Genomic DNA, 19319 nt, shown 5'->3' on the forward strand with positions numbered 1-19319 from the left:
TAGTGACTTCTGTGAGTTGATATTCTAGTTTGATATACTAATCATTTTAATCTTGTGGGATGTTTATGTCGATTACACTGCCGTTCTATGCAGCTTCGGTCGTCGCTTTTTGAAGCCATGTTTGAGATTGCAATATATGTTTCCAGTAATATTAGCAAACTGTTTTGTGATGAGATGTAAATGTACATATCGGATATGTTGGAGCCAAACATGATCAAATACAAACATCATGTGATGTCTTTTGTTATCAAGAACGACGGGGGGTGGGCGGTTCAAATATGGATGTAAAATATTTAATTTGAACATGGAATGAATTCTGTTTGGTTCAAATTTTAATTAATTATAATTAACCAAATAAATATAAAACTAAATGTGTTTGTTAAATGATTTATTCTAGTATCTTTTCACATGATTTACCCTAAAGCCGTGACGTACAAGAACCAAAACCAAATGAACCCAATCCTTGTGTTACAGGGCTACAGACAACAGGGGGCGCTCTCACAATCTTCGACTACATTTTAAGAGCAACTCGGTATAGCACTTCCGGCATAGTTCGCTTAATGGAGGGTAAATTTCGATAATTTCGTGTTCCTCTTTATTCAGAGGATCCACTTGTTTTTGTTGAGAATATTATTCAAAGCGGACACTTTGGAAGCCGCTTTGTCCTATAATGGCGCCGACGATTCAGACGCAAGCACAACGCGAGGACGGCCACAGGTAAAACATGTTAGGCGCTAGCTTTGCAGCTAACTTGTCACTTATAGTCTCGTATGAGCAAATATGGCGTAATTGTTGGTTTTGTTTAAAGGCGAATTAATTATGCATCTCGATTGTTCTCATAATACACCAATTGTACCAGGATAACAAAGCATCTGTCAAACTTCATGCAATCTCGTGATAAACTTGAGTTCGATGGTAGAATCTTGCAGCTGCACATAAAACCCAATTGATAACTACTACGACCAAACTAATTATTTTTGCATGGCAGATGACACAGATTATTCATTTTGATTGGTTAATTATCAATTTCTTTTTTTGACCCTCATTCAGTCGGCCGTCATCACACAGAACTGTCCCTGAGAGGTAAGTTGTGCTGATATGGAATTTTTTTTACTTTAAATGGAAGTGTCAAATAATTTGTGACAATCCTTTTGTGTCCACAACAGGTCAGGTGTGGTCTGTCGGGTGAAATACTGCAACAGCCTGCCCGATATCCCGTTTGACCCCAAATTCATCACATACCCGTTTGATCAGAACAGGTACTGTCATTGCCTCTTTCTATTCTTACCATTATGGATGTAAACAGAGTTAGTCATTTTCTTGTTGCCACGGTAACAGGTTTGTACAGTACAAAGCTACATCTCTGGAGAAACAGCATAAGCACGAGCTTCTGACCGAGCCGGACCTCGGCGTCACCATCGATCTCATCAACCCGGACACGTACCGTATAGACCCAAACAGTAAGCTTCATGGCCTCCATTCCACTGGAAGCTGAGTTGTTTTAGAAATGAAACGCAACTGTAGTGTATTTTGTGATTCTTTTGCAAACCAATCTGTAGCGCACATTTTTGTTTCAGTACTCTTGGATCCAGCTGATGAAAAACTGTTAGAAGAGGACATCCAGGCTCCGTCCAGCTCCAAAAGGTAAAAAAAAAAAAAAGAAAAGAGCTCACCCAGATTGCTTGAGAGGCCTTTAGAGATGTTCATACTTTATTTTTTGTCCTCCACCCTTTAAGATCCCAGCAGCACGCTAAGGTGGTGCCTTGGATGAGAAAGACGGAATATATTTCCACCGAGTTCAACAGATACGGCGTCTCCAATGAGAAAGTGGAAGTCAAGTGAGTTGACGGTCAAGTGGCATCGCACGTTTATCTGTGAGCGAGCACAACGTCATCGTGTGTTTGTGCTTAGGATCGGCGTGTCTGTCAAGCAACAGTTCACAGAAGAGGAAATCTACAAGGACAGAGACAGCCAAATCTCCGCCATTGAGAAAACCTTTGAGGACGCACAGAAAGGGGTGAGGGCTCAGTCGCTTGTCAGACACCAATACAGCAATGCTTTTTCTATTGTTGTTTTTTTTTAAATTCTATTTTGGTCTAACGCATCTCTTCAGTGTAATATTCGTGTTGACCACTTTGATGGAGGTACACACAAATGATTTTACTGTGATCCTGCTTTTTATGCCTACAGTAAACAACGGCTGTCGGTTTGTTTTCTAGTGTACATCTTTGGGGATGAGTCTTAATGTGACATGATAAGTTTGCTAGTTTGAAAGAAACAACTGGATTTGTTTACTGCTATCACACAAAAAGATTGGTACTTCTCAGTTTCATATCTAAAAGCGCCTTTTTCATTCAGATCGCTCAGCACTACAGCAAACCTCGAGTTACTCCTGTGGAGGTTTTGCCTGTCTTCCCGGATTTCAAGGTAAGCTTCGAATTTTTCCATCCGCTCAGGTGACATCAAGCGTCACTAAAAGGAAAGTGGCGACTGTTTGCGTATTCCCGATGCATAATGTCGTCCGTGTGCCTCGGCAGATGTGGATCAACCCGTGCGCTCAAGTCATCTTCGACTCGGATCCCGCTCCCAAAGACATGTCGGCAATTGCAGGCGTGGAAATGATGTCCCAAGCCATGATCAGGTAGCGGTCAAAAAAGAATGATCAAAATATCGGGCTAGAGTGACAAACAACTTTCCATGCACGCAGAGGCATGATGGACGAGGAAGGGAACCAGTTTGTGGCCTACTTCCTGCCCAACGAGGACACGCTTCGCAAACGGAAGCGAGACTGCGACGAGGGGCTGGACTACATGCCTGAGGATCTGTAAGAGAAGACGAGACGAGAAGTCGCTTCATTAGGTACGCTTTGTTTATCAGGTGGCTTCTTTTTCCTTTTCAGCTACGACTACAAGATCGCCAGGGAGTACAACTGGAACGTGAAGAACAAAGCCAGCAAGGGCTACGAGGAGAATTACTTTTTCATCTTCAGAGATGGCGACGGGGTTTACTACAACGAGCTGGAAACAAGGTTCGGCGCGGTCCAATGTGTCTTGCGTGTGCTAACCGGTGTTGCGTGTTGACACGTGTTGATGTTGACTCGCGCGTGGCGCAGGGTGCGTCTGAGCAAGAGGCGAGCCAAGGCGGGCGCGCAGTCCACCACCAACGCCGTGTTGGTGTGCAAGCACAGAGATATGAACGAGAAAGAGCTAGAGGCCCAGGTCAGTCTTCACCATCCAAAGACTATTTTTATTTTATTTTTTTCTCTTCTTCCTCCTCCCCCCACCGCTGATGACTCTCTGTTCGTTTGATTGACAGGAAGCCCGAAAAGCTCAGCTGGAGAACCACGAGCCCGAGGATGAAGAGGAAGACCTGGACCTGGACCTGGACATGGACATGGACATGGACATGGACAAGGACTCTGGTCAGTCATCCTTTATTCTCTCAAGTCAGCAGTGTGACACTTTTTTTAAATCCTGAAAATATCATCCCATTTGATATTTTGTCCATATTTATTTTATTGTGATAAGGCCCCAAAATACAATTATTCAGAAATAGTATATATTGCATGTATTTATTTACATAAAATTGCCAATGTAATTGTTTTCTTATATTTTTGTTTAATTAACGTAACGTGTGATGTTTTTTATTTTTTTAATTGTTATTTTTAAACCCCCTCCAGGCGATGACAAAGAGAGAGGCAGCGGCAGCGAGGCGGAGAATTCCGCCAGCGAGTCAGACAGGGACGACGAAGAGCCAGAGAGGCGGGCGCGAGAGGAGGACGGCGACGATGAAGACCAAGACAGAGCCAAGATTAAGAACAAGAGGAGGCGGTCGAGCGGAAGCGAGAGCGGCGAGGACCGCACCCGCGAGTTGCGCGACGAGGAGGAGATCTTTGGCAGCGACGATGACGACAACAGCGACAACGAGCCGAAGAGGAGCAGCGGCGAGGATGCCAGCGACGACGACGAGCGAGGAGGAGGAAGCGGAGGCGGCATCAGGAGTCTCAGCGCCTCCCCGGCTCCCAGTGAGCACAGCAGTGAGCACTCGGAGGCTCAGGCGCCGAGTGCCAGCGCCAGCGAGAGGGCGTCGGATTCCAGCGATGCCAGTGACTCTGAATGATTGCGCAATCATCTTCAAGTCTTCACTTTTCATAATATGTAGATGTCGACTTGTTGTGATGCGGACATCGCTCTTGTGTCTTTTGTCTTTGAAGCAGAACGTAAAAATGTTTTTTTAACACGATGTCATAGCTTCACATCCAAATAAATGTTAAGCTCATTTTTAAGAATTCCACTCGTTTTTCTGGCCTTTTAAAGCAATCGAATTAGTTTTGGTAGTGATTTTTTATTTCAACTCTATATATTCACCAGTAATCTAACCAATACAAGTTGAAAAGTGAAAACTTTGAACGATATTGAGTCACCCGCACGAGTTAAACGTAATATTTTCTTAATCACCACTTATCTTGTGTTTTGGCATTATTGCTTGCCGTCCAGACGTATGACGTCACACGCATGACGCTCGCCTACGTCACACGGCAACTAAGAAAACCCAAAAAATTGAAGTACATTTCTTGCCAGGCGTCTACTCTTGTATTGTAATAAACACTTTTTTTTGTACATACATTCTTTGACTTTGTCGGATCCACGGCGGGAATATCTTTCTCATGGACACCACTACGACGGAGAATCGGAATGTACGCCTCTCGCTGCTACGGCAACATTATTGCTAGCAAAACTTGCTAAGCTACGACGAGGCTAGCGCTAAGCTATGCATTACGCGTTAGCTTCGGCTCGCTAAAAGCACCCACAAAGCGACAAAGGTAAACAACTTTGTGTCTCGTCCGTGTATGTTCAGGTAATAAGAACACCGAGGTCGTGTCGGGGAATTTATTTGACGTGGCCACGTTTTTTGAAGTGTTTTGAGGCAGCAGCAACAGCGTCAACGAAAAACAATACAAATCCCTCCCAATCACTAGCAAGGCCGACTTTGCTAGCTCTGGTTAGCTTATTCCAGCTGTCTGAGTCGTCGAGAAGTCTCTTTTTATTCTCCGGTGACTATTCTTGGGGACAGTATTCTGACCAAAAGCCTCCGTTGGAGTGTTCATATCGGTTGTATAGCTGCGAATGTTACAGGTGTTACCATTTTGTAGTGACGGGCGAGTTTTTGACATGCTAAATTACACTTGCCGGTCGCCCAGTTGTATATAATGTACTGCACTGTACGTGTGGACACATTTTGATTCAGTGGGTAATGTATTATGTGGTATAAATCAAAAAAAAAAAAAATGTTTCTCAGAAATACGGGCACTATGACACCGCCCATTTTATGACTTGAAGAATAATGTATCTGCGATTTCTTTCCTCCCACCCTCAATGGTTCGATTTAATATGCGAGTATATTTTCAAGGTCTTCTTCCCATGTATATATATTTTTTATATTATTAAACGCAAGCCACAAACTAATATGTATTACTGTAATAAACAATATAAGATTCATTATACATAAATGTTTTGTATTTATTAGGGTAGCTTACATTACAATATATGCAACCATCAGATAAAACGAGTTTTACCTACTTTCTAACTTTAACCTGATGACGTTGCGGAATGCAAAAACATTAAACTCACTTTGCCAACACAGGTTGTATTCTGTTATCATAGAGGATCATTTAATGTTTGTATGTAGCTATGATTCTTTTGAAAGTGCTCTATAAATAAAATTGACTTGAGTTTTAGGGTATTAAAGACTGCTCATCCTAATTCAAATGCTAATAATATTCCTTTCTGTAGCCTGCTTTTTTAGGTGACCAATATGAGCCCAAGCATGCAAGAGTGACGACAATCGATTTGGACTCCTCCTATCGGGATTACTTTCCAAGGAAATCCCCAAACAGCCCACACTGCGACTTGTCAAGATTTCCCATTATGTTTTGCTGCACGTGAACCATGTGAGGGTCTCTGAGTTGGCGTCTGGGGAAAAGACTTGACCCTGTCTGTCCCTGAAAATTGTGCTTCCCCACCCCTTGGTCCCCTCCCCCCCCTTCATTCCCCTCACCCCGTCCTCACATTCCCCATCTCCTTACCTAAAAAAGGAGACACGCCATGATGTTCAGAGACCAGGTAGGTATCCTCACGGACTGGTTCAAGGGCTGGAACGAGTGCGAACAGACAGTGGCCCTGTTGTCCCTCCTCAAGAGGGTGTCCCGCACCCAGGCTCGCTTTTTACACATTTGCCTTGAACACTGGTTGGCGGACTGCACAGAGATTCATATCTTAGAAGCAGAGGCCAACAATGCAGGTAGATGAATACATATTTCCATGCTGGTGTACAGTGGAACCTCGGTTGGTCACAAGATAATGATGTCGGAGTTAGAAATGGAAACAAAGCATGTTAAAAATGTCTAATGAGGTTGCCGAAGTCTATTTGGGGAAAGTGCAAAATAAAAAACCGAGGTATGCTGTGGCATCTTTGGAGGTTCCCCTGTATATCCAGCTTGTTGCGTGATCATCATAAAGAAGCAGCACTGATGGAATGTTCTCTGTCCTCAGCCATAGTCAACCAGTGGCACCAGGAGCCCAAGGAGAAAGTGGTGTTCTTGCTCTTGTCCCATCTGCCTTTGTTGCAGCCACGCAACAGCGAGGCCAAATGTGAGTACATGAAGCTGCTGCAGAAGGTGTTGAGTCACACCATTGAGAGTAGCTTGTTTGTGGAGGAGAGCAGACAGCTACTGTCCTACGCGCTAATCCACCCCGCCACCACGCTGGAGGACCGCACGTCCCTGGCTATGTGGCTCAACCATCTAGAGGAACACCTATCCGGCGGCTATGCGCCGGCCACACGAGCGCCCCCCAGCCCGTACCACCCGCGTCAGGGTTCAGATGAGTGGGCCGGCTCGGCCGAGGGCCTGGAGCCCGGCCAGGTCTGGCACGACAAGTCCCCCTCGTCCAGCACGTCTCCTGCAGGCCAGAACGGGCACATGACTTTTCCGGGCGGATTGTCCTCTCCTGTCAACAGCAATAATACAGGTTTATTTTTAGCTCCTGCTGTCAGACCCGCAGATAACACACAGTTTTATTTGAATTTTTTTTGTCTTTACAAACCGTTCCTTATTCCCAGGACTAGGCGGGCAGATGCAGCCCAGCCCTCTGAAGAAATCCGCCATCCCCTCCGGTTCACAGTCGTGTAACTCTGATTGGCTCGGTCAGGATGACATGGGAAGCCGGCAGAACTTCCTCCCGACGGACCACGCGCCGCTCTCCCCGCAGAGCAGCGTGGCGTCCTCGGGCAGCGAACAGACTGAAGACCAGGGCTCGGTACGCAACACCTTCCAGGAGGACGGCAGCGGCATGAAAGGTCAGACGACTTTCTCAGTCGTGTGTGACGCGGCAGTATTTGAAGATGACCTCTGCTTTATTGCAGATGTTCCCGCGTGGTTGAAAAGTCTCCGCCTTCACAAGTATGCATCGCTTTTCTCCCAAATGAGCTACGAGGAGATGATGATTCTCACGGAGCATCATCTGGAATCTCAGGTTTGTGATAGACGCGGGCTGACATTCCAAAAGAATCCCCGAATTTCAATGGCCATCATTTTGATGAAGAAGTCTGCAGAATTATGCACAGTCAGCCCATCCGGACCTTGCAATGACAACACGATTCCACCCGATGGCGCCACAGTATTACGTGCATTGCCTCTAAATTGACTTCAAATATGTATCATTTGTGTTGGGAAAATTGATGGGATGAGCCCCAGCTCACTCAAGGCCCTATAAAAAGCGGATTGATACCGGTGGATGTATCGCTCATCAACGGTAAACACTGATCATCAAGCTGATAATAATACATCACCTTTCAACGAGGCATGAAATGAAAGAATGTAGCCCGCCGGTCACACGATTGTTGTCACCGCCCCCTCGGCTTGAATGAAACAGACGGTGATTATTTTTTAGTTGTGTAGCTCGGACAAGAAGTGACACGTCGTCTTGTTATCGCCTTCCTTTTTAGAACGTCACCAAGGGAGCGCGGCATAAAATTGCCTTGAGCATCCAAAAACTGCGCGAGCGGCAGAGTGTCCTCAAGTCTTTGGAAAAGGTAATTTACACGACAGGTTTGGTTTGCAGGAGTTTATTTTCTGGGCCCAATAAAAAAAGTAGTAGTTCATTTTCAGGCCAGGGTCAGGAAATTCCTTTTGGCCGCTTGGGTTTTAGTTACATCTTGTGGCGTGTTTGCAGGACATTTTGGAAGGAGGAAACCTGCGCAACGCTCTGCAGGAGCTGCAACAGATCATCATCACGCCTATCAAGGCCTACAGCACGTTGATGCAGACCCCGCAGGAGCCGGCCGGCTCCCCTCCCGAAGCCGCAAAGTCGGCCACGGATAAAGACGCGGCCCCCGAGGGATTCCATTCTCACAGCGACGGAGACTCCTCGGTGACGCCCATCTCGGACGGTGACATTGCCGGACAGTTCACCCGAGTCATGGGCAAAGGTAAGAAACACCTCCCTGTTTGTTTGACTACATGTTACAAATCTCTGCAAGTTTAATTTAATTCAGGAACTAGTGTCTCCCTGTGGATATTGTCATTGATTTCCCAGGACATGACTGAAAGGAAGCATACTTAAGTGCTTTCTCGAGTCGATTGTATCATATAATAAGTTATTCATTGTCCTCGTCAGCGTTCTGGACTCATTCCACATGAACGGGCTCGCTTCTTTTGTTTCAGTGTGCACGCAACTGCTCGTGTCCAGGCCAGATGAGGAAAATATCAGCTGCTACCTCCAGCTCATCGAGAAATGTCTAATACATGAGGTAAGTGTATTCCATGTCTTTCCTGCAAATAGTGTCCAGGGGCAGAGGAGTGTTTATTGATTTTGCTACTGATGAGGGCGGAGACCTTAACAGCCGTAAATCTTGCGGACACTGACAGAAATATCGAGATCACTATCGAATGAGTTGGTTGAATTTGTTGTTTTTCTTCATTCTTTGAAGGCTTTCACAGAAACCCACAAGAAACGTCTGGTTTCCTGGAAGCAGCAGGTCCTCAAACTGCTCCGCCTGGTCCCTCGGAAAGCCATGCTGGACATGCCCGTGTACCGACAGAAAGGGTGAGCCCGGCCGGCGCCCCTCCCAATCCGAACCGCCATACTTTCAGCAAAGTCAAAAACGGAGTTCTGTTTTCTTCCAGCTGGGCCTACGGGTCCAACTCCCTCCCCACAGCGGGCTCTGTGAGCGGAGGCGTGGGCCGGCGGGGCCAGAGGCAGTTTCAGATAACCCCCCGCGGACTCCAGGCGGGCCGCATAGGTCTGTTGAGTCCCGGCGGAATCGGCGGCGTCTCTCCTCGCCACACGCTCACCAGCCCCGCCGGGCTGGCAGGCCAAGGTCGTCAGGTCGGTACCGCTACCCGTCGATGGCGGCTCAGCCCAAAGACGACCGACTGACGTGACTCATCGGTACGTTTCTTGTTTTTCAGAGCCTGTGGTTTGCCAACCCCGGAGGCAGTAACAGCATGCCAAGTCAAAGTCGCAGCTCCGTGCAGCGGACCCACTCGCTTCCTGTCCACACCTCGCCGCAAACCATGCTCATGTTCCAGCAGCAAGGTACTGTATCAACCCTCTTCCATCCATCTTAATTCATCGGCTCAACTCCTACCAGGTTATCAGTGGAACACTGATATTAGTCTAAGACGATGAAGAATACACTAACATATTGTTTGTCTACATGTGTTTCTACACCATTTGTGTTCAACCTGTTAAAACTGCAACATAGTTGCTTCAGAGCATTAGTATTAAGCTAGTGGACTGTAAAGCTATCATCGTTGTTCTCTTTGTTTTATGCTTAATTTGAAAGTAAAATTCAACTTGGAAAGAGAATTTTGGTTCTTAAATGATAATATATTCCTCATTTCATCACTTTTTTTTTTTTTAAATGCCCATTTTTTACAGTGCAGTGTGTGTACTTTGTGTGCCATTTTTGCGTATACTTTTTTTTCCGACTATAAATTATGTGCTTTGGCGCAACAAAATTTGGGAAACTAGATGCCTAGATGATTTGCATAAATACGTGATCAGTATTTTTACACGCTGAACACTTGTAAGTGACTCTGCTCATTTCTTTCCATACACCCAATGCTTACCCCTTTTCTTTTCGCACAAAAGTAGCTTCTTACGCAACAATCGTGGAGAAGAAGCTTTGTCGCCTGACAGCCAGTCTGTAGCATCTGTCGTCCTTTGTGGGCAAATAAAAAAGGTACATTGTGTATTTCAATGAATAGGCAGGAAGCAGCTTCAAACATTTTCACAGGCGAGGCTGTGTCGCAAAAAAGGTCAGCGTTGACGCCGTCGGAACACGACAGGGCCATTAGAAGAGAAATCCGCAACACGACATCTGGCGTACCAGCGCTTGTGCGCGCTTTGCAGAATGTGCCGGATTGTTTACAGCCACACGCTGTTCGCTTCGTCTTGTTATTGTGTGTCTGGCACAGAAGGGAGCACGGCGCTCTGTTGCTAGAATACCATCAGTGACTTCTTTGTTTGTTTTGGTTCACTTGGTGAGGCCGTGCAGCATTTGTGCGACGCAATATTAACTAGTTGGATGAAATATTAACAGCTGACACTTTAAATCTCCAAAATTGTGACTCGCCCCGCCCTCTTGATTTTGCGACTAATATAGAAGAAAGATCCTGTTAACATCGCAACTCACAGTAGCACAAATTCACTCTCTTAACCCAACGACTTTCCCCTTCTGTGGTTTTTTTCCCCCCCCATGAATTGCTCCTTCGTACAATCCCATCTGGAGATGATGAAATAAATGTGGATTCAGTCATCCCACAGCAATTTAACACCGAATTATGTTTCTTTATTAGATTGCCAAGTTCCAGGCGCTGACCTGGAGATCAACCCAACGCTGGAGTCGCTGTGCCTCAGTATGACGGAGCACGCCTTAGGCGGTGAGTGAGCCCAATACGCTCTCCCGATCCCAAAAAAGAAGAAAAATACGAGTGGTAAGGATAAAATGTCTTGACACGTTTCCATCCCCACCACAGACGGAACTGACCCGGACATCGACGATATGAAAGAAGACAAAGAGAGGGGGAAGAAAAAAAAAAAAGCTCCTCATCACCCAGCACAAAAATTACGTACGCTCGAGCAAACCAGGCAAAGCAGTCACTACATAATGACAAAAAAAACTGTGTATATGTTCTCTAATATTTTTTGTACTTTATTATATACAGCTAAGTTTATTATTACAAAAAAAAAGGAATACAGATAATTATTATATTGCAGGACAGGCAGGAAGGTTGCCGCCCGTGTCACTTGCAGGACTGTGACATGGCGCAATCGCGAGCGAGACAGATAGGTGCTGTCTTCAAAACGGCCCTTTTTGATTTCTCCTTCTTTTCCTTCTTCTGCGCAGACCTGCACTGCCTCGCGTGTAGATCGGCCACATGTAAGGCACTTGTATACAAACGGCACTGGGCTGTAATTGGCTTATGAAGACACTTTTGAGAGCCCGAAAGGCGTCTGAAAAGGGTCCCCGGCCCTTGTTGAAACGGCGACTTGTCACCTCGCGGTCGTGCCGCCCAAAGGCGGGCGTCGCCTTTTATTTGAAGCGTTCCGCCCTGAAGACTCCTCCTCTCCACTAAAGCCAAAGAGAAGGGTTGTTCGGTCGATGGTTGACTCGGGAAAAAAATCCTGGCGACGGAATGGTTGAACTTTCAAAAGCAGTCGGAGAACGCTCGGCTGCGTTTTGTCTCCGTTATCCTTTTTTTTTTTTATTAAACTCCCTACTGGCGTCAATGATGATGAATTATCACGTTGTGCCGAGGAGCGAGGGCCGGCCGAGGGTTGGGCTATTGCACAAGAGCTGATTTCAAACCTGGTTCCTCTCCAGGGACCCCAAGCACACGGGTCCTCGGTTTTTAACATGCCATGGTCTCTCACTAACCCGCCGGAAAAAAAAACAGTACCTTATTTGAAAACAGGCCATAAATAGGTATAAAACAATCTCATGACAAAAAGTAACCCATTCGTAACATTGTAAAATGAGTACGCCGTATTGACGTAAGATTCTCATCTACTGTAAAAAAAAAAAAAAAAAAACACTGATTGGGAATCCCTAAAATTGTTTCAACTCTTGACAATCGGCCCCCCAAAATACACCCTCTTTCCTCACACGTGACGATTTGATGACTCATGCATTTCCAAGGTGCTCCAAGATGTCCGTATTTTTCCGTTAGTGTCTGTGTTTCAGTAAACCCTCGACATTATCGCGTGGTATCAGTGTTGAATTTTTTTTTTTTTAAAAACAAAATAATAATAATAATGAATAAAGAAATAGAAGAAGCGGTCTTCTAACCCCGGCGTCTGTCTTGGAATGTGGCAGAGCGGAGGTGCATGTACCTTTTGGATATGGTCTCTCTTTTGGATCACTTTGTTTGTTCGGTTGCTTCGTAAGGCAGGGATAACCGTTGGAGTTTTTTATTTTGGTAAAGATGGTCATACAGTGGAACCTCCAAAGTTGACTTCCGATTTATTCCAATCTGAATTTGCTGTTTCTACAAATTAAAATTGTGTTTTAACTAGGGCGGGACCAATTTGGATTTTTGTTAGGCCGAGTCTGAGATTTGGCAGGATAAAATTCAGATAACCATAATTAATCGGTTGATTATTATTATTTTTAAATATATAATAAATCAATCTTTTTGTGTAACGCTTAAAACAATGAAGATTGAAAAGTCACATTACTGTAGCATGTCCCCTTTGGATAATTGTATCAAGTTGCTAGCTATGATTTCAGCTAAATATTTTTGACAAAATAATTTTCTCTGATTGATTGCCATGTAATAAATTCTATTTCTTTGATTGTACAAGAAGCAGCTAGACAATTTTCTATCTCGCGTAACTAACAAAACAAAAAAAAAAATTTGAAATGCCAATTAATTCCAAATTCTTTCATGACTTTGGAAGTTCCACTGTATACACAAACTTTTGGGGTTGTTTTTTTAAACTCTCCCTCGATATGGATAACTTCTGCTTTCTTTCTATAATCGCATGTTTTTACGGCACTGTTGTAGATAAGAGGTGAACGGACATCTTGCAACTAAAGTTGTGTGTATGCTTCAGCGTGTGCGTGTGTTTAAAAACGCCTGTTTACATCTTTCTAGAAAATAATGCCCGTGTCATTATGTGAAAAAACAGAACACCCCCTTTTTTTTTTTTTGCGGATTTTTAACATGTTGGCTTCACGGTGTCAAGTTATATTGCAGTCACGGTTTTCTTCAGAGCAGGCTCTTGGATACATCTGACTTACTAAAAAAAAGAAGGAAAAAAAAAAAGACGCATCACGCTCGTGCCCGACATGGACCTCAAACAACGACAGCTGACATTTTTAGGACTTGTGTTACATATAGCTCGCATTACGAAGCGCTGCGGTAGAATGCGGTACAGTGGCCGTGCAGAATTATGATGCTCCGGCGGGGCATCGCTGCGCTTTTCTGAGCCACGGTTGATGACTAACTTGTCAAACACTATACAACAATACAAGGCCAAGGAGTACTCCATGTTTACATTCCACTGATGCACTTCCAATTTGTGTGTTTCTGCACACGGACAGGGGTGGGGAACCTACGGCCTTCTCCCCGGTGGCTTATGGTACACAAAAAGTTCTGAATGGACCTAAGGTCAACCTAATTCGACCTCTAAACTTTTCATTTTGAACTTCTCCGCATTTTAATACTTTTTAATTTTCTATATTTCTGGGTTCCATTAAAGTCATACTGCGTTTTGGTATCATCCTGTAATTTCACTCAAAAACCGGATAACCTTTTGCTGGATGAGTCAGCTCATGTTTGCTTGAATTTTGGATGGGCCTCAGAGGACTAAGTGGTTCCCCCATCCCTGCAACCGGTGCTTACAGTCATGCTGAGATCATCAATGTCCCTGCCAAGCTTGATTGATGAATTGAATGCAACCAGGCTGTTGCTTTTTGTCTTAACACAATTTATATATATTTTTTCCATTTCATTCAAGACTACCCAAATAGTTTCTGTTTTATGAAATCTTGTGCATCCCGTGCTTGCTTTTGTTTTGTCCTATTTTTTTTATTTATTTTTTTTTTTTTTTTTTTACTAAGTCCTACTTGTGAATGGTCTGAAGTGCAGCATTCGTCAAATCATTGACAGTCCAAATAAAGAGGTTCGGTTCTTTTTGCAACAGAATTGGTGGTTTCTCTTGGTGTCTCTTGATAAAGACCAAATAATATTTCAATAAGGAATAATGCACCCCATTAAAAGTATAATAAAATTATGAGAGGAGAAAACGTTTAAGACTTTTTATCCCGTCATATATTTTAATTTTATACGTCATCAAAAGTACTTCCGGGTTGCTCAAGCTTCCGTGTTTGTAATCTAGCTAATGCGAGCTAGCCGCCTATTGGCAGCGGTATTAATTCATCTGAGATGAAGCCAAAGTCCACTCGGTGCTGAATTCGACACGACCAGCAAAGGTATGCTAACACATCCCGCTCCAATAAACTATTTTTATTTTCTTTTTTTATTTGGTGATAAGAGTGTGTCATGCTAGCAAGTAGCTTCGTGGCCACTCCACGGAACGTAAGGTTAGCATTAGTTTCGATTTGTTATAACTTTTTTTGTGTAAAGATTTGTTGTGGATTCTATCTTTTAAAGTAGGACTCTTGTGTAACTAATCCATGCCAGAATAAGAACCGTAATGTTCAAATAAGGGTAACTCATCCACTTTTGGAATGATTTATATTTTACAAGACTTTATTATTTCGCACATGACAGTTAGGTTGGAAATGGCCGAAACGTTCAGAATTGTGGAAATATTCAAAGTTTCACTAATTAGCCCATTCATGCATTTTATTTATCAATTAGTTTCTACCCATGCGTGAAGATAAGAGTTGTATTTACTGTAAATTAATACGTACTGCTTGTAATATTATGACCCATGTATCAATAATTTTCTTTCTCGTCCTAGTCCACTATGTCATTACCAGAGGAGTCCGGGGCTCGCAGCAAAGAGCGCGAGAGGGGAGCTCGCCCCAAGGTGCGACAGAGCCGTTCAGAGGAGAGACGAAGCACTGGCGGCGGTAACAAAGCTTCTCACGGCAGATGGAAAGGTTTCGGCCCGCGTGAGCGGGCGGCTGAACGGCCCGTCAGCGATGGCTTTGAGTATGGGGACTTTTTAAACGATTTGGAGAGCAGGGACCAGGCGGGAGGCAGCTCCTCATTTCCTCAAAGCTGCCAATGTCACGCTCAGGAAGCCTCAGAAGAGGCGGCGTCCAGTCCGGAGCTGGGAGCAGAGTCGTTGGCCAGCGAAGGCAGTAGCGGTCGCACACTCCGGCAAAAAATCCAAGACGCGGTGGGGCAGTGCTTCCCCATGAAAGCGCACAGCGCGCCCAACGCGCCGTCTCTCCATCAAGCCTTTTCCCTGTCGGCAGGCAGCATCGCCTCCAGGCGGAAGATCCACCTGAGCGAGCTGATGCTGGACAGCTGTCCATTTGTGGCGGGCTCGGAGCTGGCTCAAAAGTGGCATCTCATAAAACAGCACACGGCGCCGGACCCCGCCGCTGTACCGGCGCCGTTCCCCGTGGACGACGTGGATGACCGGCTGAGGGAGCGCCGGCGCATCAGCATCGAGCACGGCGTGGAGCCGCCGGCCAACGCCGAGATCCACACGCTGGAGGTGACGTCCCCGGCTGGCGTGGTGCTCCACAGGCGCCGTGGGCCCAAGTTGGCGCACGGTGCGGCTGAAGTTGAGCAGAAGCAGCTTCTCCTCCAGCGCCATCACCAGCTCCTTCTGCAGAGCTGTTTGGATACTCTTGATGAGGTGGTGGCATCCTCCTCCTCTTCCTCCTCCTCCTCCTCATCCTCCTCCTCCTCTTGCGACATTAGCGCCACGGGCAACCCAGAAGCGGCCCCGAGGGCCACGCCCCCCCACGCCGGACCGCACGTTCACACTCAGATCGACTACATCCACTGTTTGGTCCCCGACCTGCTGCAGATCACCAACCTGCCTTGCTACTGGGGCGTCATGGACCGTTACGAGGCAGAGGCGCTCCTGGAGGGGAAACCGGCGGGCACCTTTCTGCTGCGCGACTCGGCCCAAGAGGACTACCTCTTCTCCGTCAGCTTCCGCCGCTACGGCCGCTCGCTGCACGCCCGCGTGGACCAGTGGAACCACAACTTCAGCTTCGACGTGCGCGACCCCAGCGTCTTCCACGCGCCCACCGTCACGGCCCTGGTGGAGCACTACAAAGACCCCAGCTCGTGCATGTTCTTCGAGCCGCTGCTGTCTTTCCCCATGCACCGCACGCAGCCCTTCAGCCTGCAGAGGCTGTGCCGCGGCGTGGTCAGCAGCCGCACCACCTACGACGGCATCAACGCGCTGCCCATACCCAACGCCTTGAAGAAGCACCTCAAAGAGTATCACTACAAGCAGAGGGTGCACGTTCACAGGCTGGACACAGGGTGGGAGTGACCACTCACCCAACTGGACTTATTTATTTCTCTGTATATCCTGCTGTGTATATTCTAAACACACTGACAAGATACTATGTCAACTGGTTCTTTCTGCTTTAATAAACCTGCTGAATTTATGTTTTAAATGAGAACAATCTCTCAGCAGGTTACCATAAATATACGTTCTGATGATTTGGAAAAAAGATTCTTCGGAACACGTAAGAAAAATCCTGTGTTGAATTCGCTCAAAGTACTTTAGTTAATTGGCTAAAAACAAAAAAAGGAATCATTCCTATTAACCGGCATCATTCATATTGCATTTAATTGATGCTGGAGTAGTTTGAAGGTTCCAGCTCTCGTTCTTTACTGACAGCTTTTGGTTCACTGGCACAAATTTAATGAGATCCAGTCCACTCCATCCTACTTTTTATCAACGAGCTCCCGCTGTGCTTGCTGGAATACAGCCTTAAGCGCTTATTTCAATACGCTTGCTGCTGACACCTCCTGAAAACATATCGAGTCAATACGGGTAGAAACTTCATGCTTCCTCAAGTTTCTTCATAACTTCATACAATTGCGGTGTTAAAAGTTTCTATGGGATGAAACGGGCATAGTGTCCGAAATTGTTGCCCACCTTGGTCACCTGTGGGCAGTATGAGAGACTGCTCAGTGCATGGAGATTCTGCTCCTCTTATAGCTCCTCACAGAGGATAAAGAATAGGACTCTGGAGTCAGAGGTTTGGTTTATTGGACATTTAGAGCTGGGTGTCATTCGCAAAGAAATTAAAGAGAATAATTACGGAAAATAGCCGCAAGGGGCAGGAGGTAGATGATGTAAAGCCAAGGCCCCGGGAAAGAGCCCTGGGGTGCTCCTAAAGTGATTTGTAGCTGGGGATGGATAAAAGCACATGTGAACTGCAACTTTTTTTTAAAGCAGCTATACTGCAGTGAGCACAGCAGGGGGCTGTCTGGAGCTTTGTTCCGTGCTGGGCAAGGATGCGTGTCCCTGCTGCAGCTGCCAACAGCGTGGCACTCATCATGCAGGTATTTGAGCCCCTGAGGCAAGAAAGAAGCATTTCATCCTGGATCAATGAGTCCAGAGGGGACAGCAGCGCTCAAGGAGAACCCCAAGCTGATTGGCTACACATTGTCAGTGTGTTTGAACCTCTCACCACCACCACCATTTTTTTTTCCTCTTCTCACCATTGAGCTAAGAGATTCTTCTATGAGTTTAATCCCCACGTCTGAGCTTCATAGGGTGGAGAATGTTCACACCTGGGGACAAACACACTGGCAAGTCGCCCGGCGGGGTTTGCGTGTCGAACAAATGCTGCAAACGGACTGGCATAGGCCCAACTTGGTTGCTTCTGGCTTTTTGTGGAGACCCCTAAATTCCAGTTTAGTTATAACTCCGCTTTAGGAGGATGGGCTCCATATCTGATGATCCACCAGATGGTACTGTTTTCCCCCTCAAAGGTGAACCTGTCTAGATGCTGTAACCTGATGAATGAAATAAACAATGCTTTCCCAACCACGAGCGGGCGTTGCCACTGAGGAACTGTAATTGCATTTGCATAAGCTTCAGCCTTCGGAATCCTCGAACCAAAAATAATAACACGTTCATTGAATCGTAGCCATTCTACGTCTGGTAGATAGTTGTATTATGATTTTATTAGATTGGATTGCCTTTATGATTTATAACCTTGGAGTTGGAAAAAGATTCATTGAAAAAAAAGGCCTTCAGGGTATTGGTACCCCACCATTGCATTTCCATACAAACTTCATTGATGGAGTGAAGTCAGTTTCCGAAGCGTGCAGTGTATGTAGGCCATTAATTCAGATGAGGATGTATGAAATCCATTCCCAGTTCCTGCAACGATGGTTACGTCTAGACGTGATTTCCTCTGATCCTCCTACCAAGCAGGCCAACATGTGACAGAGGAAATACTGCAGATAAAAGAGACCCCCCCCCCCCCCCCCAATTCTTTTCTTTTTTTTTCTGACGGAAACTCCGGCTCGGTGAATTTCTCCTGCTTGAAAATTAATAGGAACATACCTGCCTATTTTCATCAACCTTTCATACGAAGCACTCCTTGTCAAAAAGAAGGTTGAGTCATTCTCGGGTTATAAAAGTTTAATTACTTGAAAAGTCTTCACAATTCCCACTTGGAGATACACACGGTCACACAGACTTTGTGTAAATGTTGGTTTGACTAAAAGTATGCTTTGGACCAAATATTCTCATTGATGTGCTACGCTGTGAGCTCTTGAAATATGTTTCTCTATCTCTCCAATCACAGCTTGTTTTCACCACAATTTATGTTATAAGACAAATCATTCCCATGTATTTTGCTTTGTTTTTACACTTTCACTTTGATAGCTAGCTGCATGGACAGGATGGAATAATCGGTCGTCCGCGAAAGTACGCCACATATTTCATCGTAAATAACACCAGGTGACCCTTATCCCACGGCTGAGCCTCTAAAGTTATTACCCGCTACTTAATGGAAACAGTCGGGATGTGCCATGGCTTCTTGTATGAGGCTTTGTAAATGATCCTATCGTCGTACTTGTAATGTATCATAATCTGTTTGCCGTAATGCGGTCGACAGATACAATTATAGATAAGCGTTGTTTGTTTTGAGAACAATGCTCCTTTATTACCCGCTTTAACCTTTGCTAAACAAGGCCACATGCGTCATTAATTGGAAATAAAAAAACAAAACCAAAAGCACGTATTTAAATTAACTCATTAATGCTAGGACAGAAACCACAAATTAAAAAATATTTTTTCGTGAAATTGTCCGACTAAACAAAGAAAAATATTTTAATGGCTCCC

At 45.3% G+C, this 19319-nt stretch overlaps 3 protein-coding genes across 4 annotated transcripts; all 3 read left to right on the top strand.

The window, feature by feature from the left end:
* The first annotated feature begins 504 nt into the window (after positions 1 to 504).
* paf1 (PAF1 homolog, Paf1/RNA polymerase II complex component) lies at positions 505 to 4623 on the top strand. 2 transcript variants are annotated; one of them, XM_037268592.1, is made up of 15 exons: positions 505 to 717; positions 1051 to 1083; positions 1167 to 1259; positions 1339 to 1460; positions 1578 to 1644; positions 1737 to 1838; positions 1912 to 2017; positions 2359 to 2427; positions 2538 to 2641; positions 2708 to 2824; positions 2900 to 3028; positions 3113 to 3218; positions 3316 to 3366; positions 3397 to 3421; positions 3680 to 4623. In XM_037268592.1, the coding sequence occupies exons 1-15, from the start codon at positions 671 to 673 to the stop codon at positions 4117 to 4119; spliced, it is 1611 nt and encodes a 536-aa protein (XP_037124487.1). In that variant the 5' UTR covers positions 505 to 670; the 3' UTR covers positions 4120 to 4623. The 2 variants fall into 2 exon arrangements, with proteins under 2 accessions (XP_037124487.1, XP_037124486.1); XM_037268591.1 differs by having other exon boundaries at positions 3316 to 3421.
* Positions 4624 to 5798: 1175 nt separating this feature from the next.
* Positions 5799 to 11185, top strand: LOC119132989 (protein Smaug homolog 2). The gene is given in 13 exon segments (XM_037268590.1): positions 5799 to 6300; positions 6552 to 7028; positions 7120 to 7356; positions 7423 to 7532; positions 8005 to 8091; positions 8232 to 8487; positions 8723 to 8808; positions 8989 to 9104; positions 9185 to 9386; positions 9470 to 9596; positions 10862 to 10945; positions 11042 to 11052; positions 11054 to 11185. Coding segments are annotated over 13 exon segments (2007 nt in total). The 5' UTR covers positions 5799 to 6104; the 3' UTR covers positions 11072 to 11185.
* Positions 11186 to 14354: 3169 nt separating this feature from the next.
* Positions 14355 to 16626, top strand: socs9 (suppressor of cytokine signaling 9). The gene is made up of 2 exons (XM_037268593.1): positions 14355 to 14502; positions 14997 to 16626. The coding sequence occupies exon 2, from the start codon at positions 15003 to 15005 to the stop codon at positions 16497 to 16499; it is 1497 nt and encodes a 498-aa protein (XP_037124488.1). The 5' UTR covers positions 14355 to 14502; positions 14997 to 15002; the 3' UTR covers positions 16500 to 16626.
* The last annotated feature ends 2693 nt before the right edge of the window (positions 16627 to 19319 follow it).

This window comes from Syngnathus acus, chromosome 13 (genome assembly GCF_901709675.1).
Source record: "Syngnathus acus chromosome 13, fSynAcu1.2, whole genome shotgun sequence".
Lineage (NCBI taxonomy): Eukaryota > Metazoa > Chordata > Actinopteri > Syngnathiformes > Syngnathidae > Syngnathus > Syngnathus acus.

Bases quoted from the DNA above. Each gene is read 5' to 3' on its own strand.
- socs9 (XM_037268593.1), top strand. From the start codon at position 15,003: ATGTCATTACCAGAGGAGTCCGGGGCTCGCAGCAAAGAGCGCGAGAGG.
- paf1 (XM_037268591.1), top strand. From the start codon at position 671: ATGGCGCCGACGATTCAGACGCAAGCACAACGCGAGGACGGCCACAG. The intron at 718-1,050 runs GTAAAACATGTT...ACCCTCATTCAG, and splicing joins CAACGCGAGGACGGCCACAG to TCGGCCGTCATCACACAGAA. The intron at 3,029-3,112 runs GTTCGGCGCGGT...CGCGTGGCGCAG, and splicing joins TACAACGAGCTGGAAACAAG to GGTGCGTCTGAGCAAGAGGC.